This window comes from Ictidomys tridecemlineatus, chromosome 4 (assembly GCF_052094955.1).
Source record: "Ictidomys tridecemlineatus isolate mIctTri1 chromosome 4, mIctTri1.hap1, whole genome shotgun sequence".
Taxonomy (NCBI): Eukaryota; Metazoa; Chordata; class Mammalia; order Rodentia; family Sciuridae; genus Ictidomys; species Ictidomys tridecemlineatus.
Window position 1 is genome coordinate 7,908,000 of NC_135480.1, and position 18,132 is coordinate 7,926,131.

The window sequence follows — 18,132 nt, forward strand, 5'->3', positions numbered from 1 at the left end:
CTTTTTAGACATTTCAAGGTAATGTTATAACTGTAACAAAAGTAGAAATTCATAATAAAAATAATCAAAATATTTTAATTTGGTAATTTAAAAATACTCACAAAAATTTTGGCTGAAAAGAGGCAATTAAGTCAAATAACCAGAAAGCGTGAAAATGACTGCCCCATGGGACAGTCACAGCTGCAGCCCTAATGTTCATTATTTATTAGCTGTTATTTGTGTATTTTTCTTTTCCTTTGTTAGGCTATGATTTTTCTTCATTTACTGTGGCATCCAACATGTTTTGCACTCAATAGCTGCTCAGACATCGAATGGCTCTTCCCTCCTCCAGAGAACTTGTATTTACAGTATAATTTTTCCTTCTCTCCATTTTCAAAATAGATGATTTTAAACTGAGGATTGAACCCAGTACACTTTACCACTGAGCCACATGCCCAGCCCTTGTTTTTGAGACACGGCCTCATTAAGTTGCTGAAGCTGGCTTTTAACTTGCCATACCCCGCCTCAGTCTCCCAAATACCTGGGTTTACAGATGTGCACCACCCTGCCCAGCAACTTCTTGATTCCCTTACCAATGACAGGGGATGTGCTATGCAACTCTCAGTAGCTTTCTCTATACAGTCAGCTACCCACTTGTTCCCCATCATGGATTCTGCCAACTTTGGATGGAAAATATTCAGGAAAAAAGAAAATACAGTAGAGTGTAACAGCTACTGGCATAGCATTTACATTCTATTAGGTACGAGAGGTCATCTAGAGATAAATTATACATGAGGATATGCACAAGTTATACACAAAGTCTATACCATTTTGTATAATGGACTTGAGCAACCACAGATTTTATATCCCAGTGGGGTTCTGTAACTGAGGGGTAGTACAAACATGCACACACACACATATAGGCTTTTTTTTTTTTTTTTTTTTGTGGTGCTAGGGATTGAACCTGGGGTCTTGTGCAGGTGAGGTAAGCACTTATTAACATATCCCCAGCCCCCACATATAGGCTTTTTGTTTCCCAAAGACAAGATTATGTGATATGTACTTCTTTTGCTCCATAGCAATACATCTCAGAAATCCCTCAAGGTCTACTGGTATTGATAAACAGCTTTTCAAGGCTGCCTAAGAGTCCAATTTATGAATATTGAGGGAAACCCACTGTTTCAAATTTTGACCATTACAATGATGTAGTAAATGTAGAGGACTTTGAACACATTTTATAATCACTTGTCTTATTTTTGAGGGCAGATTGCCAGCAGTGCGATGCTGAATTGAAAGGTTTTGTACTTTTTGAAAGTGTTTTGGAAAGTGTTTTTTTTTTTTTTTTTTTTTTTTGAGACACGGTCTATTTGGTCTATTTACCCAGGCTAGTCTCCAACTCCTGGACTCCACCTGCCTCAACCTCCCAAGTGCTGGAAAAATAGGTGCTTGTCCTGGTGCCCAGCTCTCAAAAGAGATCACATTTCCTTTCCTTTTTCTTTTTTTTTTTTGCTTTGCTGGTCATGAACCTAGTGTCTCACTCTTGTCTGGCATGAGTTCTACCACAGAGTTCTACCCAAGCCCACTCCCCTTTAAATTTATTTTTATGTAGTGCTGGGAATGGAACCAAGACTCTTCTGTGAACTAGGCAAGCACTGTACTACTGAGTTACATCTCCATTTTGAGACAAGGTCTTGCTAAGCTGCTCAAGCTGGCCTCAAATTTGCAATTTTCCTGCCTCAGTCTCTCTCGTGGTGGGGATTACAAGCATTTACCACCATGTTCCTTCCCAATATTGGCTTTTATCTGTAAAATGTGGTAACCGCCCCCCACCCCCGTGACTTTTGCATACAATTTTAATTTTTTTGCTTATCAAGAATATCTTTTTACTGGGGCTGGGGTTGTGGCTCAGCGGTAGAGTGCTGGCCTAGCACGTGCGAGGCCCTGGGTTCGATCCTCTTTGAGGAATAAAGGTATTGTATTCAGCTACAATTGAAAAATAAATGTATAAAAAACCCAATATCTTTTTCCTGTCTTATAGTCCCTCCGCCCCACCCCACCTTTACTTACTTCCTTGGTACTAGGGATTGAACCCAGGGGCGATTTACCACTGTGCTGCATTCCCAGCCCTTTTAGTTTGGAGACAGGGTCTCCCTAAGTGGCTGAGATTGGCCTTGGAATATGTGATCCTTCCGCCTCAGCCTCCCAAGTAGTTAGGGAGGTGCGCCAACACGACGCCCGGCTCCGACACTGTTTTGAATCCTTCCACAAGGATACCCTATTTTATATCCTTCCACTAAGATACCCTTTTAGTTTTTTTCATAGAAAACAGGAAGTCCCTTCCACCTGCGGCGTCAACGGATCCGGTTCGCCTACCAGCCTGCCCCTCCTCCGCTTTGGCCCCACTATTCCCGGTTACCACAGGAACAAGGACTGACGTCACTTAAGGCTTCCGCTCCAGACCCAAGGGTCTCCAGTGGAGGGAGAAGCGGAGAGGCCGCTTTGCCCTCATGTACGCGTGCGCACTCCCTGCCCCACCCCTCCCCCGCCGCAATTCTCGTTCTGACCCGGGCTTTTCCGCCGCGACTTCTCGTCTAATCCCGGCGCAACAGCTCCCTGGGGGAGGAGAGTGGAGAGAGGCTCGAAGTAGAGTCAGCCAATCACACGACACTACGAGGCAAACGCGATTGATTGACTCCATCACCTGCAGCCAATGAGGGAGTTCTCTGGCCCTACGTCATAGAGTTTGCCCCATCCTATCCCCTCTTTCCTGGCCTGCGAGCTCAGTCCGCGCAGTAACAAATGGAAGTGCGCGCTGCGACACCTCCCAGCCCACCGGGGTCCGCCGCCATTTCCTCGCCTGGCCTAACGGTTTGGCCAATCGCAGCGCGCATCAAGAAGGACTAGCGCTCCGCCAATCGGAGGCCGCCGGCTTCGACCCCTTGCCTCTGCCCGGCCCAATCCAGGCCGCGGCCCCGTAGCCCCCAACCCGCCCCCGCGGCACCCTCTCTCCTCCCTCTTTGTGCGTCTCGCGCCGCCGCCGCCCGCCGCGTGAGAGGACGGGCTCCGCGCGCTCCTCGGCAGCGTAGTCGGGTCCCCTCCCCCCCGGAAGGTTCGCGAAGGAGAAGCCGCCGCCGAGGAAGAGCCGCCGCCGGTGCCGGTCCCCGGGGGCGCCATGGCGACCGGAGCGAATGCCACGCCGCTGGGTAAGCTGGGGCCCGCCGGCCTCCCCCCGCTTCCCGGGCCCAAAGGGGGCTTCGATCCGGGGCCTCCGCCCGCGCCTGGGGCGGGGCTGCTGGCGCCCGGGCCGCCGCCGCCCCCGGGCTCGATGGGAGCCCTGACCGCGGCCTTCCCCTTCGCGGCGCTACCGCCGCCACCGCCGCCGCCGCCCCCCCCGCCTCCCCAGCAGCCGCCGCCGCCGCCACCGCCGCCGTCCCCTGGCGCCTCGTACCCGCCGCCGCAGCCGCCCCCCGCGCCGTCGCTCTACCAGCGCGTGTCGCCGCCGCAGCCGCCGCGTCAGGACCAGCAGCCGGGCCCGGCCGGCGGCGGAGGAGGTGAGTCGGGCCGACAGCGCGAGAAGCGTCGCGCGGACCGGCCCGGCCCGGCCGGCGGAGGGGCGCGCTGCGGCGGCGACGGCGGCTGCACGCGGCAGGGGCGCGCGCGCGCGCGCACGGGGAGGCCCTGGCGGAGGCGCCCCAGGGTGCGCGCGGCCTGGTTCACAGGGCCTCGAGCGCGCTTGCGCGCTGGGGAGGGCGGGGGAGGAAGGGCGGGAGGTGCGCAGGCGCAGCGTAGCTGCGGCCTTGGGCCGCCCAAACCAAAGGACCTGGGGTCCACGCAGGTGCAGGGTGTAAGTGTGCAGGCTGGAGAGGGGTTCACTGTCGACGAAGAGCAGCTCCCATTCTGGTCTTAGAGGAATTTGAAAGGGAAACAAGTAGCAGGAATCTCTATTTTTTACAGTAAACTGTGTTTCCACTAATGTGGAAAAGGTTGGAAGGCTTCAGGTGGTGATTGGGTCCGATCTTTTTTGGCACTTGGTTTTCCTTTATTTACCCTAAAATTTCTCAGTGTGATCAGTTTCCCACATAGTTTTAAAAAGGATTTTTCTCTGAGCTTGTACCCTTTGGAAGTATTTGGCATGTATCAGGGAATGAGAATTTGTGTCTTGTTGAATTTGGTATGTCATTTAAGAGTTCTGATCCTGTCGGCCCAACTGATCAGGGAAATTGAATGCTAGTCTGGGCTGCATCTTTTTCCTGGTGAAAAAATCAGGCCTTTTCATTTAGTAATTTGGTTTGGTTGTGCTCTGATCTCTTTAGAGGCTGATTCTTTTTTTTTGTGGTGCTAGAGATTGAACCCAGGGCCCTTGTGCATGTGGGGCAAGCACTCTACCAACTGAGCTATAGCCCCAGCCCCCTGATCTAAAAGAGATCTAAAGAGAAAGGTGACTGGGACAAGGGGAGGTAGAATTGGAAAGAGCCAGCAGTTCTCAGTACTGCTTTATAGACTAATTCTTCAGTCTTGTCTCTGCTGGACCATTAGTCATTTGTAAATAATAGTGTATGTGTTTATAATACTTTATATGGAACTTGGGTTCCATACCCATCACTGGAAAAAAGTTGTTCACGTGCTTTACAGTGTTCTTCTAGACAAAAAAAAAATATATATATATATATATGTGTGTGTGTGTGTGTGTGTGTGTATATATTTTTTTAGTTGTTGATGGATCTTTATTTCATTTATTTACATGCAGTGCTGAGAATCAAACCCTGTGCCTCACACAAGCTAGGCAAGGGCTCTACCACTGAGCCACAACCCCAGCCCTTCTAGAAAAAATTTTGAAATGTGAAATGTCAACTTTCCTGACCCAGAACCAAGTACCCTTGTAGTGGCTGTGTTTTCATCTCTGACCTCTGAAGTTTGTCTTTCCATTCTTTGCCATTTAAATCTTAAGTGGAGTTCTCAGTTTCAGAGTGTGCTGACATTCTGCCTATATATCCTAAGAAACCTGAATTGCCTGTTAATATTGTGCAGGCTTATATTTGCACCTGATGGTCTTTGTCTGCCTTTAGACTTCCCAAGTAAGAAGCGGAAACGGAGCAGATGGAATCAAGATACAATGGAACAGAAGACAGTGATTCCAGGAATGCCTACTGTTATTCCCCCTGGACTTACTCGGGAACAAGAGAGAGCTTACATAGGTAAATACACGTTCTGTATCCAAGTGTATTTTTAGATGATTATTTATTCTGAGTGCTATATCTGTTGAAAGTCCTATAGTTTTTTTTATTATTATTGCTATAGAGACAAGATATGGTCAGATGTATTCTCATGTCATTGGTATAATGTCAGGTTCTGCTGAGCAAGTGTTGCTTTTGTAGTTCCTTGTTTTGGTCTGTTCATAACAGCAGTGTTCTCCACGAGTGCCAGGAAGGGTTGAGGGCCCCATTTAGGAATGAGAATAGTCCCCATTCCAGCAGCCCACCTTTTTCAGCTGCTGTTCATTACCAGTTGGTGAGGTGAGTGTCTTGTCTGCCTCTCTGGACAGGCCCCAGTGGAGAACACTGCAGGTATTGTAAACCAAGTACCTTTTTCACAGCATGGCCTTTCACCATAATTTCATATTTCTCCGTTTCCCTAAAATGTGGTTTTACTTTTTATAGGTTCTTTCTGAAAGGAAAAAAACACAAAAACTCAGTTTGAACAGTGTTCCTTGACAGTGTGTTTACAGTTCACCCCTTTTTACCATTTTCTTGAATTTAACCTTCCCTTCAGCATCTTCTGGTTTGGCCTCTGGAGAGCTGTCTTAAGATGAAGGCTCTTGTATTTACTTCTAAAGAACTCTGCTGGGAAGGGGATGTTGCTTGATACACAGTAAAAAATGGTAGCTTTCCCCTTGATATTTCACGACTATCCACAGTGGGATTGAAACTAACCTCAAAATTACTTGAAGAAAATAATACAAGGTCTAATGCAATCTTTATATACTTGTCCAACTGTCTCAGAAAGTATGCTTGATAACATATCCTACTAATCAAGTAAACATCTCTCCCTTTGCCCGTTCACCCCGTTGGGAGGAAATTAGGGCAAAGACCTCTTAGGCTTTATGAGGCTGTGCCTTCCCATAAAAGCTTCAAGGCCCCATGGCTTAATTTTGGAGAGGGTTTTAATTTTGTGGTTTTTATATTATGGGGAGTGCTTTGTTTCTGGTACTAGGGATTGGACACCCAGGAGCATTTTTGTTTCTGAACTACACCCCAAGCCTTTTCTTTAACTTTATTTTTTTAAAATTAGTTATTATTTTGGGTACTGAGGATTGAACCTAGGGGCGCTCAACCTTTGAGCCACATTCCCAGCCCTTTTTTATATTTTATTTAGAGACAGGGTCTCACTGAGTTACTTTAATTAAATTGCTGATGCTGTTGTTGAACTTGTAGTCCTCCTGCCTCAGCCTCCCGAGTTGCTTGGATTATAGGTGTATACCACTGTGCCTGTCTTCTTTAACTTTATTTTGAGATGGGGTCTCACTAAGTTGGAGAGACTGGCTTTGAATTTAAAATCCTCCTGCCTCAGCCTCTTGAGTTGCTGGAGTCTTAGGTGTATGCCACTGTATCCAGTAATTGTTGAGAATTTTGAGGTATTAGAATTCTGTATGACTTGAGGATTTAACCCAGAGGTCCTTTACCATTGAGTTACACCTCCAGGCCCCTTTTTAAATTTTGAGAGAGGATATCATCTGCCTAGAACTTGATGCTGGCCTTGATCTTCCTGCCTGTCCTCACTAGTTGTTGGGATTACAGGCATTCTATCTCCTTTTTCACAGTACTACTAAGACTTTCCCCACTCTTCCTATCTACTCCAGCCTACTCACTTGTGTCTCATTAGACCAGTGTGGGACTTCACAACCTTGTGGAATGCCTCTAGTGGAGTCATAGCACAAGAATACAAGCAGACCTGAAAATAGGGACAACAGACTCATTCTTTACAACTTGATTTCCTCTCCCTGTTGGCCTCATTAATGCACTGAGCCCTAAGGGCTGTTTCTAGCCATCATCAAAGTGTATATAGAATCCAAGCAGAGATTGGTACAGGCCTCTGATCCCAAGAAGATAGCAATACTTTTTATAATTTCAGTATCAACTATTTATTCAGCTCAGAACCCACACCCCCACAATCCACCTGAGAGGACTGCCACATCATTGACTATGAAGTCAAAAGTGTCTGGCATAAAGGAACTTGCAGAGCCATGTCTTACTCGCCTTCTGTCTCTCACAGTACACAGTGTCTTGTCCAGGGTGCCCCTAATATTGTCTTTTGTATTAATGGATTTTCATTTCTTGAGAAGTTCATTGTGAGGGTGTGGTATATATCCCTGTGTGATGTACTTCAAATTAGAAGGTATTAGGGGTTAGATGTACATTAATATATCTAGGAGCCAACTCAACTGTAATCCAACCCAATTAGCCTTGCCCTTGATAGAGGTGCCTACTAAGAACTCTTGAGATGCTGCAAAGGTAAGAAACAGGTGGTTGTTTAGATTGTTGAAAGTACTCTGGCTCTGCAGTTCCTATTATTTTGGGAAATCAGCTGTGTAACATTTCCCTGGATTCTCTGGTAACTTTTGTGAAACCCTCATCTCTTTCTTGGGTACAGCCTCAGGTCAAGGCCTGAGGGCCACGTATATTCTCCTTGATCCACACTTTGCATCTTCTACATACCTATTCTCCACATCAATAGCAGGTCTGAAAATAAACTCCTAGCACCTTATGCCTATTGGTGTATGAAGATAAAACATGGTTTTCCATTTAATATTTGCATAAAAACCGCAGGTATGGGAGACCTTTACTAGTACAGGTCTGGATGTACAGAAAGTGTATGTATAAATTGCTATAAGATGTCAAATTGATTATTGAATGTATTGCTTGTTCAGAAGTTTAAAACCTGGTCTTAATTGAAATGATATTTGCTCAACTGGTATTTTTCTTTGTCCCATGTTAATTGGGTCTCACTTTGGGCTATGTTTAATATTTCACAAAGAAAAATAAACTTTGCAAGTCTTGCCCTCAAGTAATTTGATGGGAACCAGGTACCGGTGATGTCACAGAATGGGTGTTGGTTTGGGGTGCCAATTGTAATAAGCAAGTGTTGGTGGGGAGGGAAAAGTGAACACCTCCTGATAATTGCTTTGATGTTAGCCTTAGTGAACAGTCTTTATTGCTAACCCCTCTTCCAACAAACGGTTTGCTTCCTTAAGTGATAACCATTTTGAAGTGAAAAAATAACCTTTAGATGTAAGTGGACTTCTGCCAATAGGTGGTTGGGGGTTTTTGCCTCAATGTGTTCACTGATCAATCAATCGTCCCTTTCAAAGTCTCCGAGTTCTTCATGCTTGTTGTTGAGATTTGAGATGTTTTTTGGTAACATTGTCTTTTTTCCATCCTTTTTTTTCTTTCCTAACCTGGTTTCTTCCAGTGCAACTGCAGATAGAAGACCTGACTCGTAAACTGCGCACAGGAGACCTGGGCATCCCCCCTAACCCTGAGGACAGGTTGGGAAACAGTTTTAACCAGCTGACAGTAACGCTTTTACCTTTTTCTCAATACATTTTACTGGTGGCAACATTGTGTCAGTTCGATAAAATCCTAGTTAAAGAGACTGGTGGTCTGACCATTCTGGGGACTAGGGTTTAATTAGTAAATGTATGTGGTCAGTCAACAGTTAGAAAATTGGAATTTTAACTAAAAAGAATAAAAAGTTACATAAAAATGGACAACTGGTTTCCAATTGGTAAGCATGTAGATTTAACCTGATTACCCACCCTGAGGGACAGTGAGAGGTGGCCATTAACCTGCCTTTTCAGTGCCTGCTTTGGCTGCAAGCCCAGGGTGTAGTTTTTCTCACAGGTACATGATGCAGGGGTTAAGAGTATTTTTGAGCATCACTGAATTAACGTGGCAGAAAATTAGACCAGCTCATTGATACACTATTTCTGCTTAAGGTTTTGAGGTGGTTTTAAAAGTAGGTGAGATTTCTAACCAACTTCCTTCACTGCCAATTAATTTTCAGCCTTGGCCATTGCCTGGGGGTTTGGGGAGGGGCCAGTATATTCTTACCTCACCTGTTTTGGGAAGGCAAGCAACCAATCCTAAATTTTTTTTTTTTTTTTTAAGGGAAGTGGGCCTCAAACAGCTGTGGTCAAGTCATTTCAGTTTATAATTTTCTCTCACCTCTAAAAAGTAAAGTTTATGTGAGGGAGATGGACTTTTTAAACTGAAATTATATTGGCTGATCTTTGAACAGCTAACATCTGATCACTTAATAAGATAGTAAACCTTCCTCTCACTGAAATACTTCTTAGTGCATGCAGCATACTTAAAAAGACTCTGCTTTAAAAAGTAGTGTTTTTGGTTTTTGTTACCCAGTCTGGCTCCTTCAGTCAGGAAGATGGCTTTACAAGTCACTCACGTGCATCTTTCTGCTGCCTTTTGCCAGGAAACAGCTTCGTTATTTCTCCATGTTGACTCTTTAATTTTATTTAATAAATCCGTTATATTTTTACCTGTAGATTTTGGTTGGAAGATTGTGTTATATTTCTTTTTGAAGAATTTTTTTTTTCTTTTTAAGATTTCCATTGTAGGTTATAGACCACAACTGTTTAGTGTCTTTTTGGCCTTTTCCCCTTTAATAATGTCTACAGGTTACAGGCAATTCCTCTAAAGGATTGAGTTTTTAACAAACCTCTTTGCTTCCTGGAGAACTGGGATTAGAATTTAGTTGATGTGCCCGATGCCTATTCAGGTGAAGAAGTCCAGCCAGCCTAACCTAGCTTATTAGCTTTTGCCTTTCACTTCCACAATTTGGGAAGAGGTTAAACTGTGAGGCCTTTAAATGGCCAGTTTGGGACTGGTACAACTTGTTCTGGTGATTAGCCAGAAGTGCTCAATTCTAGACAGCTGTGGGGTGGGCATAGAAATGTCAAGCATGTTAGAAATAAAACCAGAACAGGATTTTTCTTCCCTTGCACTTAGTTTTGAAAGAGGCCCTAATGCCTTATTGGTTTTGCTTTTGAGCCCAGGTTGGAAGGAAATGCATGAGTTTCTTACTTTTATAAGATTATTTCTTAAGAAGGTATATCAAAATTAAGCCACTTCATATGCTATTTTGATGTTATTTAACTTGCACAGTTAAAGGTGTTTTAAAATCTCTTGTAGACTTTAATGTGTAAGATGATAGTCTAATGAGCTGGGGTATGTTTGCCTGTGTTCACTTTCACTGGATTGTGCTAACAGTTTATACAAATGCTAGAAACGGAGGTGTCATTTAGCCGTCATTAGTCATGAACAAACCTGACCTTTTATTCCATCGTGTGTGTGACGTGGTATGACATGGTTACCTTTAGGCTGAAGACAGTGGGAGCAGCCGAGTTCAGTCCTTGCTCTCCATCTAGGCAAGGTTCTCTCAACTAAACCAAGGGTGTAGGAGTCTGAACTACTTTCAGGATGTTTTTTTAATAACCTGATCCACATGGTCTTTCCCTTCTTGCAGCTGCTACTAAATTTTCATACAGAATATCAAGCTATGGTCCTTTTTGTAATCTTAACTCAGAATTCTAGGAGTGTAACTTCTCTTTTTTTTATTACCGCAAAATCCAGCTGTGGTAAACTGACCATTTTATCATTACTATTTTTTTGCTTGTAGCATCAGCATTTTACTCCTTAAAAAATGAGAGAGAATAATCTGCTTTCTGGACTTGTAAACTCTGGCGGAGAATCATAGGTTTCCCCCTTGCTGTTGGCAGGTTCAGACCCTAGACAAGTATTTGACCAAATCTGCATTTGCAGCTCTAGCAGAAGCTGCTTTAGCACTTTAACGGTTTTCTCCATCCAGACTCCCCACCTCGAACAGCCAGAAACAGGTTGTCTCCTGGGCCTTGGACACAGCCAGCCAGGCCATTGAAGGAAAAGCAGAGACGAAGCCTTGAACCATCTCTCTCCATTGTGGGGACCAAGTAGCTGCAATAGCTTGAGTCCCAGCTGCTTTGGGTGAAAGAGCTCGTGTTCACTATGTGTCAGGGGTACAAATGCTCTTCCTGATAGGCATGAGCTCTCCAAGAGAGAATGTTTTCACCTAAACTCGGGTTTCTGTGGTTAACCAAGTTGGGATATTGCATTTTTTTTCCCAAATGAAAGAAAAATCATTTGGCAAGGAGACTCCTGTGGATGAAACTGTCCTTGCCACTTACAATCCAGAGATTTCCCCCAAAGGACAGACTCCCCCCCACATCACTTTTAGAAACAAAACCTTTTTTTTTCCTTTCTCACACACACCCCAGTCCCCAAAATACTCAGCCAGTTTCCATTTCCCCATTCCACACGATCTCAAATAGCACACGTTATGGTCGGTTCCTCCGAAGAGTGTTAGGGTCTGAGAGGCAGAGGGGCTGGGGAAGACTGTTATAGTCCATGTGGGACTGAGGGAAGTAGGGACAGAGCAGTAACGGGGGTCTGTTTCCCACAGGTCCCCTTCCCCTGAGCCCATCTACAATAGTGAGGGGAAGCGACTTAACACCAGAGAGTTCCGTACACGCAAAAAGCTGGAAGAGGAGCGGCACAACCTCATCACGGAGATGGTTGCCCTCAACCCTGATTTCAAGCCACCTGCAGATTATAAGTAAGCAGAGGGACTAGGTCCCTTGGGACAAGGTCACATGCCTGTCAAATGTGACCTGCTGGGGCAGTTTTGGTACTATTCACCACTTGTCCAAGCTCACCCATAAATAATACTGGTGTTTAGTTTTAGAAAAACTGGGTGATTTCATGTGGAAATGTGCAGAGTTGGTGACTGTCTTTCTTCTTTAGACCTCCAGCAACACGTGTGAGTGATAAAGTAATGATCCCTCAAGATGAGTATCCAGAAATCAACTTTGTTGGGCTACTAATTGGGCCCAGGTGAGTAATTACTAGCTTATTGGGGTATAGAATTCCTTAGAGCCTAGATGTGTCTCCTTGTGCCTAATTGGGGTGCCATTCATTGGCTTTGTTTGTTTTAGTAAGGCATTGACTTTGGCTGAACTAGCCCATTCTGTGAGAACTCTTGTCAATATTCCCTTTTACTTCAGAGAAAGAAAATCCTCAGATTCGCTGTGACTAACTTTACCTTAAAGGGCACAGAGTTTTCAGTGGGAAAATTTGATTCTCTATAGTTGTAGTTTTCCATTAATTTGCACCCAGCCCAGCCTCTGTCGAGTGTGAACTTGAGTATTGAGTATAAACTAAATCCTTTCTGCCTCTAGAGGGAACACCCTGAAGAATATTGAGAAGGAGTGCAACGCCAAGATCATGATCCGGGGGAAAGGGTCTGTGAAAGAAGGGAAGGTTGGACGCAAAGATGGCCAGATGTTGCCAGGGGAAGATGAGCCACTTCATGCCCTAGTCACTGCTAATACAATGGAGAATGTTAAAAAGGCAGTAGAGCAGGTGAGTGATAAGAAAGGAAACCTCTTAATAGAAATCTGGGTGGTGGCAGCTAACTGCTACTCTTTTTTTTTTTTTTTTTTTTGTACTGGGGATTGAATCCAGGGGCACTTTTCCACTGAGCTAAGTCCCCAACCCTTTTTACTTTGCGATAGGATCTCACTAAGTTGCAGGGACTGATCTCAGCCTCCTGAGTCATTGGGATTACAGGTATGCATGACTAATTTCTCGTTGTGTCTTCACTAGATCAGAAACATCCTGAAGCAAGGTATTGAGACCCCAGAGGACCAGAATGATCTACGGAAGATGCAGCTTCGAGAATTGGCTCGCTTGAATGGTACCCTTCGGGAAGATGATAACAGGTAGTGATCAGTTGAGAGGAGTGTGCAGAGACCTGAAGAAGCTGTGCAAGTGGAGAGGGTGTTCACAGCCTTTGAGTTGATTTTCTCTTCTCAACAGAATCTTAAGACCCTGGCAGAGCTCAGAGACCCGCAGCATTACCAATACTACAGTGTGTACCAAGTGTGGAGGAGCTGGCCACATTGCTTCAGATTGCAAGTTTCAAAGGTGAGGGACTAGCTGTTCTGTGGGTTTTCTGGTAACCAGTAGCATACAAGATAGTTCTCTTTAGTACATGGTTGGGTGATGGTGTGATTGATAAAACTGAGAAGGATTACAAACAGTCTTACAGAACAACTCTGTTTTATTGTTTGTCTTGTGTCCAAGAAAACCAAAAGGTTTCTATTCTGATTATTTATTTAGTACTAGGGATTGAACCTCAGGGGAACTTTTATCACTGAACTATATCATATCCCCCGTCCTTTTTTATTTTGAGAGGGTCTTGCTGAGGCTGGCCTCAAACATGGCATCCTCTTGTAAGTCACCAGGATTATAGATGTGTGCCACAGGCCCAAATTGGTTATTATAATGTTTTCACTGAGGCTCAATATTAGTTCACTGCCTTTGCTGCTTAAACATTTGTTCAAAGCTGGCAGGAGGCTGAGGCAGAGGATCTCAAGTTCAACGGTCCAAGCAACTTAACTGAGATCCTTTCTAAGAATGTCAAAGAAAATAGGACTGAGGTTGTAGCTCCGTGGTAGAACACTTGCCTAGCATGTGTGAGGCACTGGGTTTGATTTTCACTCATTACCACATAAAAATAAAGGTATTATGTCCATGTACAACTAAAAAATATTTTTAAAAATTTGGGGGCCAGGCACACTGGTGCACACCTGTAATCCCAGCGGCTCAGAAGGCAGAGGTAGGAGGATCGAGAGTTCAAAGCCAGCCTCAGCAATTTAGTGAGGCGCTAAGCAACTTGGTAAGAACCTGTCTCTAATAAAATACAAAAATAGGGATGGAGAATGTGGCTCAGTGGTGGTGCTCTGGAGCTCAATCCCTGGTACCCTTCCCCCCCCCCCCAAAAAAAAAAAGAAAAACCTTGGGGATATAGTTTGGTGGCAGAGAATCCCTGAGTTCAATCCCTAGTATCAAAAACAAACAAAACAAAAACTGACTACAGAATTTGACCATTTGTAAATCAGCCCTTGACACCAGCATTTCTCTAAGGCATTGTTAAGGTTCTTTCTGGCAGTTGCCCAGTCTTGGAGATTGGAGAGACTTTCTTTCATAATGGGCAAGTAGGATTTGATGAAACTGCAGAGGGTGAACCTGTGTTCTTGTGACTATCAGGGGCCTGGTGCTTCCTCACCAGTTATCTTGGCCCAGGGCTTCTGCTGTGGCAGACACTGGTGCTCTAGATGAGGAAATGGCCCTGAACCAAGGAGCTGGTAGGACTGTTTACACTATATGCCTAGTAAGAGGTTAGAAAGCAAGGGTGACCTGAGGGCTGAATCTTAAAACTGTATATTGAGGTTTCTCAGAATCAAAGCTTCCTCTGCTCTCTGTATCCCCCACCCCACTTCAGGCCTGGTGACCCCCAGTCAGCTCAGGATAAAGCACGGATGGATAAAGAATATTTGTCCTTGATGGCTGAACTTGGGGAAGCCCCTGTCCCAGCATCTGTGGGCTCCACCTCTGGGCCTGCGACCACACCCTTGGCTAGTGCACCTCGGCCTGCTGCTCCTGCCAACAACCCGCCTCCACCGGTGAGCCTTGGGAGGGTTCTTTTGGCCTGGTCCCCTAGTCTCTTCCTCAGAGACTGGAAGCTATGGCCAAGTGCTTTGGGTGGAGCTGAGTGATGGACATGGATGGCAACATTGTTCTTCCGGAATGTCTGGCCAGTGGGGGACTTCTTACTTTGGGAGGCCTCTTGTGCTTTTATCCTGGTCCTATGGCATAGCTGGAAGAACAGTGTTGCCATCAGGGGGAGCAGACAGGGACGTTGGCCGGAAATGCTCTCACGTAGTCTCTCATGTCCACCACCCAGAGCCGCCCACCCTGGATGAATTCTGGCCCTTCAGAGAGTCGGCCTTATCATGGCATGCATGGAGGTGGCCCTGGCGGGCCTGGAGGTGGCCCCCACAGCTTCCCACACCCATTACCCAGCCTGACAGGTGGGCATGGTGGACATCCCATGCAGCACAACCCAAATGGACCCCCACCCCCTTGGATGCAGCCACCGCCACCACCGATGAACCAGGGCCCCCACCCACCTGGGCACCATGGCCCTCCTCCAATGGGTAAGTAAGTGTCAGACCAGAAACCTTGGGGCTCTGGGGTAAGCACGGGCTTCTGACAGGGTCCCTGTGAGCTGAAAACAGCTCTTACAATGGCTTACTAGTGCACTGGGCCTACTGGCCTTGCCAAGTCTTGGGTTCTAGAAGGAGCAAGACTATCTGAGTAAGAAGTGCGTTGTGCATGGGGAGGTCCAGCACTGCCTGCATATGAAGACTTTTCAGAGCTGCTGTCTCAAGGGTAGTATTCAAGCTATGTGACTGAGGAAGATGTTGGGGGGTGTCTTCCCTGGCTGGTTCAAATGTCCTGCTAAGTCCCTGCTCTTTCCTTCCATCAAGATCAGTACCTGGGAAGTACGCCTGTGGGCTCTGGGGTCTATCGCCTGCATCAAGGAAAAGGTAATATTGTCTGCTTGCTGTGGGTCTCCACCTAGGTCTGGGTTAAGTAAGCAGGGGCTCTGGCCCAGGTCCCCTCCTTCCCTGAGACCTCACCCTTCTTTGACCTACCTGCAGGTATGATGCCGCCTCCGCCTATGGGCATGATGCCGCCACCGCCGCCGCCTCCCAGTGGGCAGCCCCCGCCCCCTCCCTCTGGTCCTCTTCCCCCATGGCAGCAGCAGCAGCAGCAGCCTCCGCCACCCCCTCCGCCCAGCAGCAGTATGGCTTCCAGTACCCCCTTGCCATGGCAGCAAAGTGAGTGCAATATTTTGGGCTTGTGGGGGTGGGTGGGACAAGGGTTGGGGTTTAGAACAATAAGACCTCATAGCTCACACACCTTGGGAAGAGACTCGCTCTCAGCTGGGGGATTTGGGAGGCAGAAATGGAAGGGGCCGCCTGGTCCTGGAGGTGTCTTGGGGAGGAAAGCTGATGTTTGGTGTGGTTGTGTCTGGGGAGAGATTTGTGGGGGTCTGGAGGGGAGCCTGCAGTTGTAGGCAGGGAGAGATTTGTGGGGGTCTGGAGGGGAGCCTGCAGTTGTAGGCAGGGTATCGGAAGTCCAGGGTCTGCCAGCTGAGTGAACTGCTGGCTGGCCCGTCTTGTACATAGGGCCGAGTGGGAAGGTGCATGCTTGCTCTGGACGGGGTTGTGATTGGGCCTGAGAGACTGCAGAGAAGGGACTGGGTGGGCTGTGGGGAGAGAGCAGCTGTGGCCTTGAGGTTGAATGTGCCGTTCGGTGGTGGCGGCGGCTGGGCGGAGGGACGTCAGAGCCGGTTCTTGAGTCTGGTACTTTTCCCTCAGCCCCTCCAGGGGCATTGGTGACAAAGGGCTTATGCTGTTAAGCCCAGAGACATTGAGGCTGACCCCAGGGTAGTCCTGCCCACCCCTCCACTCCCCATCACCAGGACAGCCCTGCCCGCCCGCCCCCCACCACCGTACCGCATGCCAAGCAAGGAGCAGGCGCCCCTCGCCCCCCATCCCAAGGCAGCAGCCGCAGAGAGCCGCGGTGTGCCCCCCGCGCGTGTGACCTTGGGCTTCTTTACCACCCCAGATACGACGACTACCACCACGAGCGCTGGCACAGGGTCCATCCCGCCATGGCAACAGCAGCAGGCGGCTGCCGCAGCTTCTCCAGGAGCCCCTCAGATGCAAGGCAACCCCACTATGGTGCCCCTGCCCCCCGGGGTCCAGCCGCCTCTGCCGCCCGGGGCCCCTCCCCCTCCGCCGCCTCCGCCACCTGGTTCCGCCGGCATGATGTATGCCCCGCCCCCTCCTCCTCCGCCTCCCATGGACCCTTCTAACTTTGTCACCATGATGGGCATGGGGGTGGCGGGCATGCCACCCTTCGGGATGCCTCCAGCTCCCCCACCGCCTCCACCACAGAACTAGACTCGTTTTTTAAGAAAATATATATTATATATAGAGAGAATTGGTCTCGTTTAAACACACGCCGAACCTCACCATATGGAGCCAGACATTGGGACGCACGCATGTGATTGTGTGTGCACGCATGTGTGTGTGTGCACGCACCGGGCTGGGCCAAGCGACTGAGGACTCGCTTGGGAACGGGCAGGATATAGTAGGGGCGCCAGCTTGGGCTCTCCTGGCGCCCCGTAGCATCGAGTGTCTTCTTTGTCTTCTTTCTCTCCTCACCCAACTCCCTTTGCCTCTCCCCAAACCGGGCCGCCAGGATCCCTCCCCGCAGCAGCGATGGCCCGAGCCATGAGAGTGAGGACTTTCCGCGCCCATTGGTGACCCTTCCAGGCAGACAGCCTCAGCAGCGCCCCTGGTGGACAGGATGGTTCGGCAAAGCAGCCTGAGTTATTTTTGTGGACGGAATCGGAACACGCTGGCTCCATATCGTGAAATTTTTATTAATTTTTTTCTTTTTCCTTTGTTATTTCTTTATCTCTTCCTTTCTTCAGACTCCGTCCAAGGAGATGCTCTCCCCGGTCTTCTGCTGCAATTAGAATCCTTCCCTTCTCTCCATTCCTCCTTCTCCCCCTGCCAAGGAGAGGGGAGCAAATGGTTTTAGGCACAGGCTTTGACTATTAATGTTAGGCTGAGGGGGGTCCTTTGGTTCTAAGTATTTCAAGGGTCCATAGCCACCCCTAAAAACGTTTGTCTTAAATTTTTGAGTAGCAGTTTATCTCTGCCATCTTGTCAAAGAGACTTGTAAAGTTGCCAAGGGTGGCTTTTCATAACCATCCTGCACTCCTGCCAGCAGTAGGGACACAGCTGAAGCCACCTTGGACTGGCCTGCCAGCCCAGAGTCCTTTCCACTCTCCCCGACCACCTAAACTGCCACAGAATCCATTTGTTCCTCTCCTTCCTGGAAGCCTTCCTCTTTTATTTTAGTCCCGAATGTCTGAATGTTTTGCAGTGTCTAGGGGTTTGAGCCCCTCGTTCTTTGTTCTGCTTCTCTCCCCGCCCCTTCCCTCTTCATGGAGTGATTATGTTGACAATAATGTGTAACGCGCGTTCTCTTCACTGGTTTATCTACAGAAATTTCTCTGGGCTTTTTTTCGGTGTTTGATTCAACACTGCACTAAAGGGGGGTGTTCCGTTGAATAAAAGAGCAGTGTGGTTTTCTGGGTCTGTTTCTTTATTTTCTT

The 18,132-nt window shown here is 47.3% G+C and overlaps 1 protein-coding gene across 20 annotated transcripts; it reads left to right on the top strand.

The window, feature by feature from the left end:
* The first annotated feature begins 2,742 nt into the window (after positions 1–2,742).
* On the top strand, positions 2,743–18,109 carry Sf1 (splicing factor 1). Of its 20 annotated transcripts, none has more exons than XM_078045675.1 (14): positions 2,743–3,530; positions 5,046–5,174; positions 8,446–8,521; positions 11,491–11,643; positions 11,832–11,921; positions 12,266–12,449; positions 12,693–12,808; positions 12,906–13,013; positions 14,374–14,554; positions 14,815–15,088; positions 15,422–15,481; positions 15,596–15,775; positions 16,569–16,773; positions 17,208–18,109. In XM_078045675.1, exons 1-14 carry the CDS (start codon positions 3,152–3,154, stop codon positions 17,335–17,337), a joined length of 2,265 nt encoding a protein of 754 aa, XP_077901801.1. In that variant the 5' UTR covers positions 2,743–3,151; the 3' UTR covers positions 17,338–18,109. The 20 variants fall into 20 exon arrangements, with proteins under 20 accessions (XP_077901801.1, XP_077901784.1, XP_077901788.1 ...); XM_078045676.1 differs by having other exon boundaries at positions 2,744–3,182; XM_078045658.1 differs by lacking the exon at positions 16,569–16,773 and having other exon boundaries at positions 14,815–15,092.
* Positions 18,110–18,132: the final 23 nt, after the last annotated feature.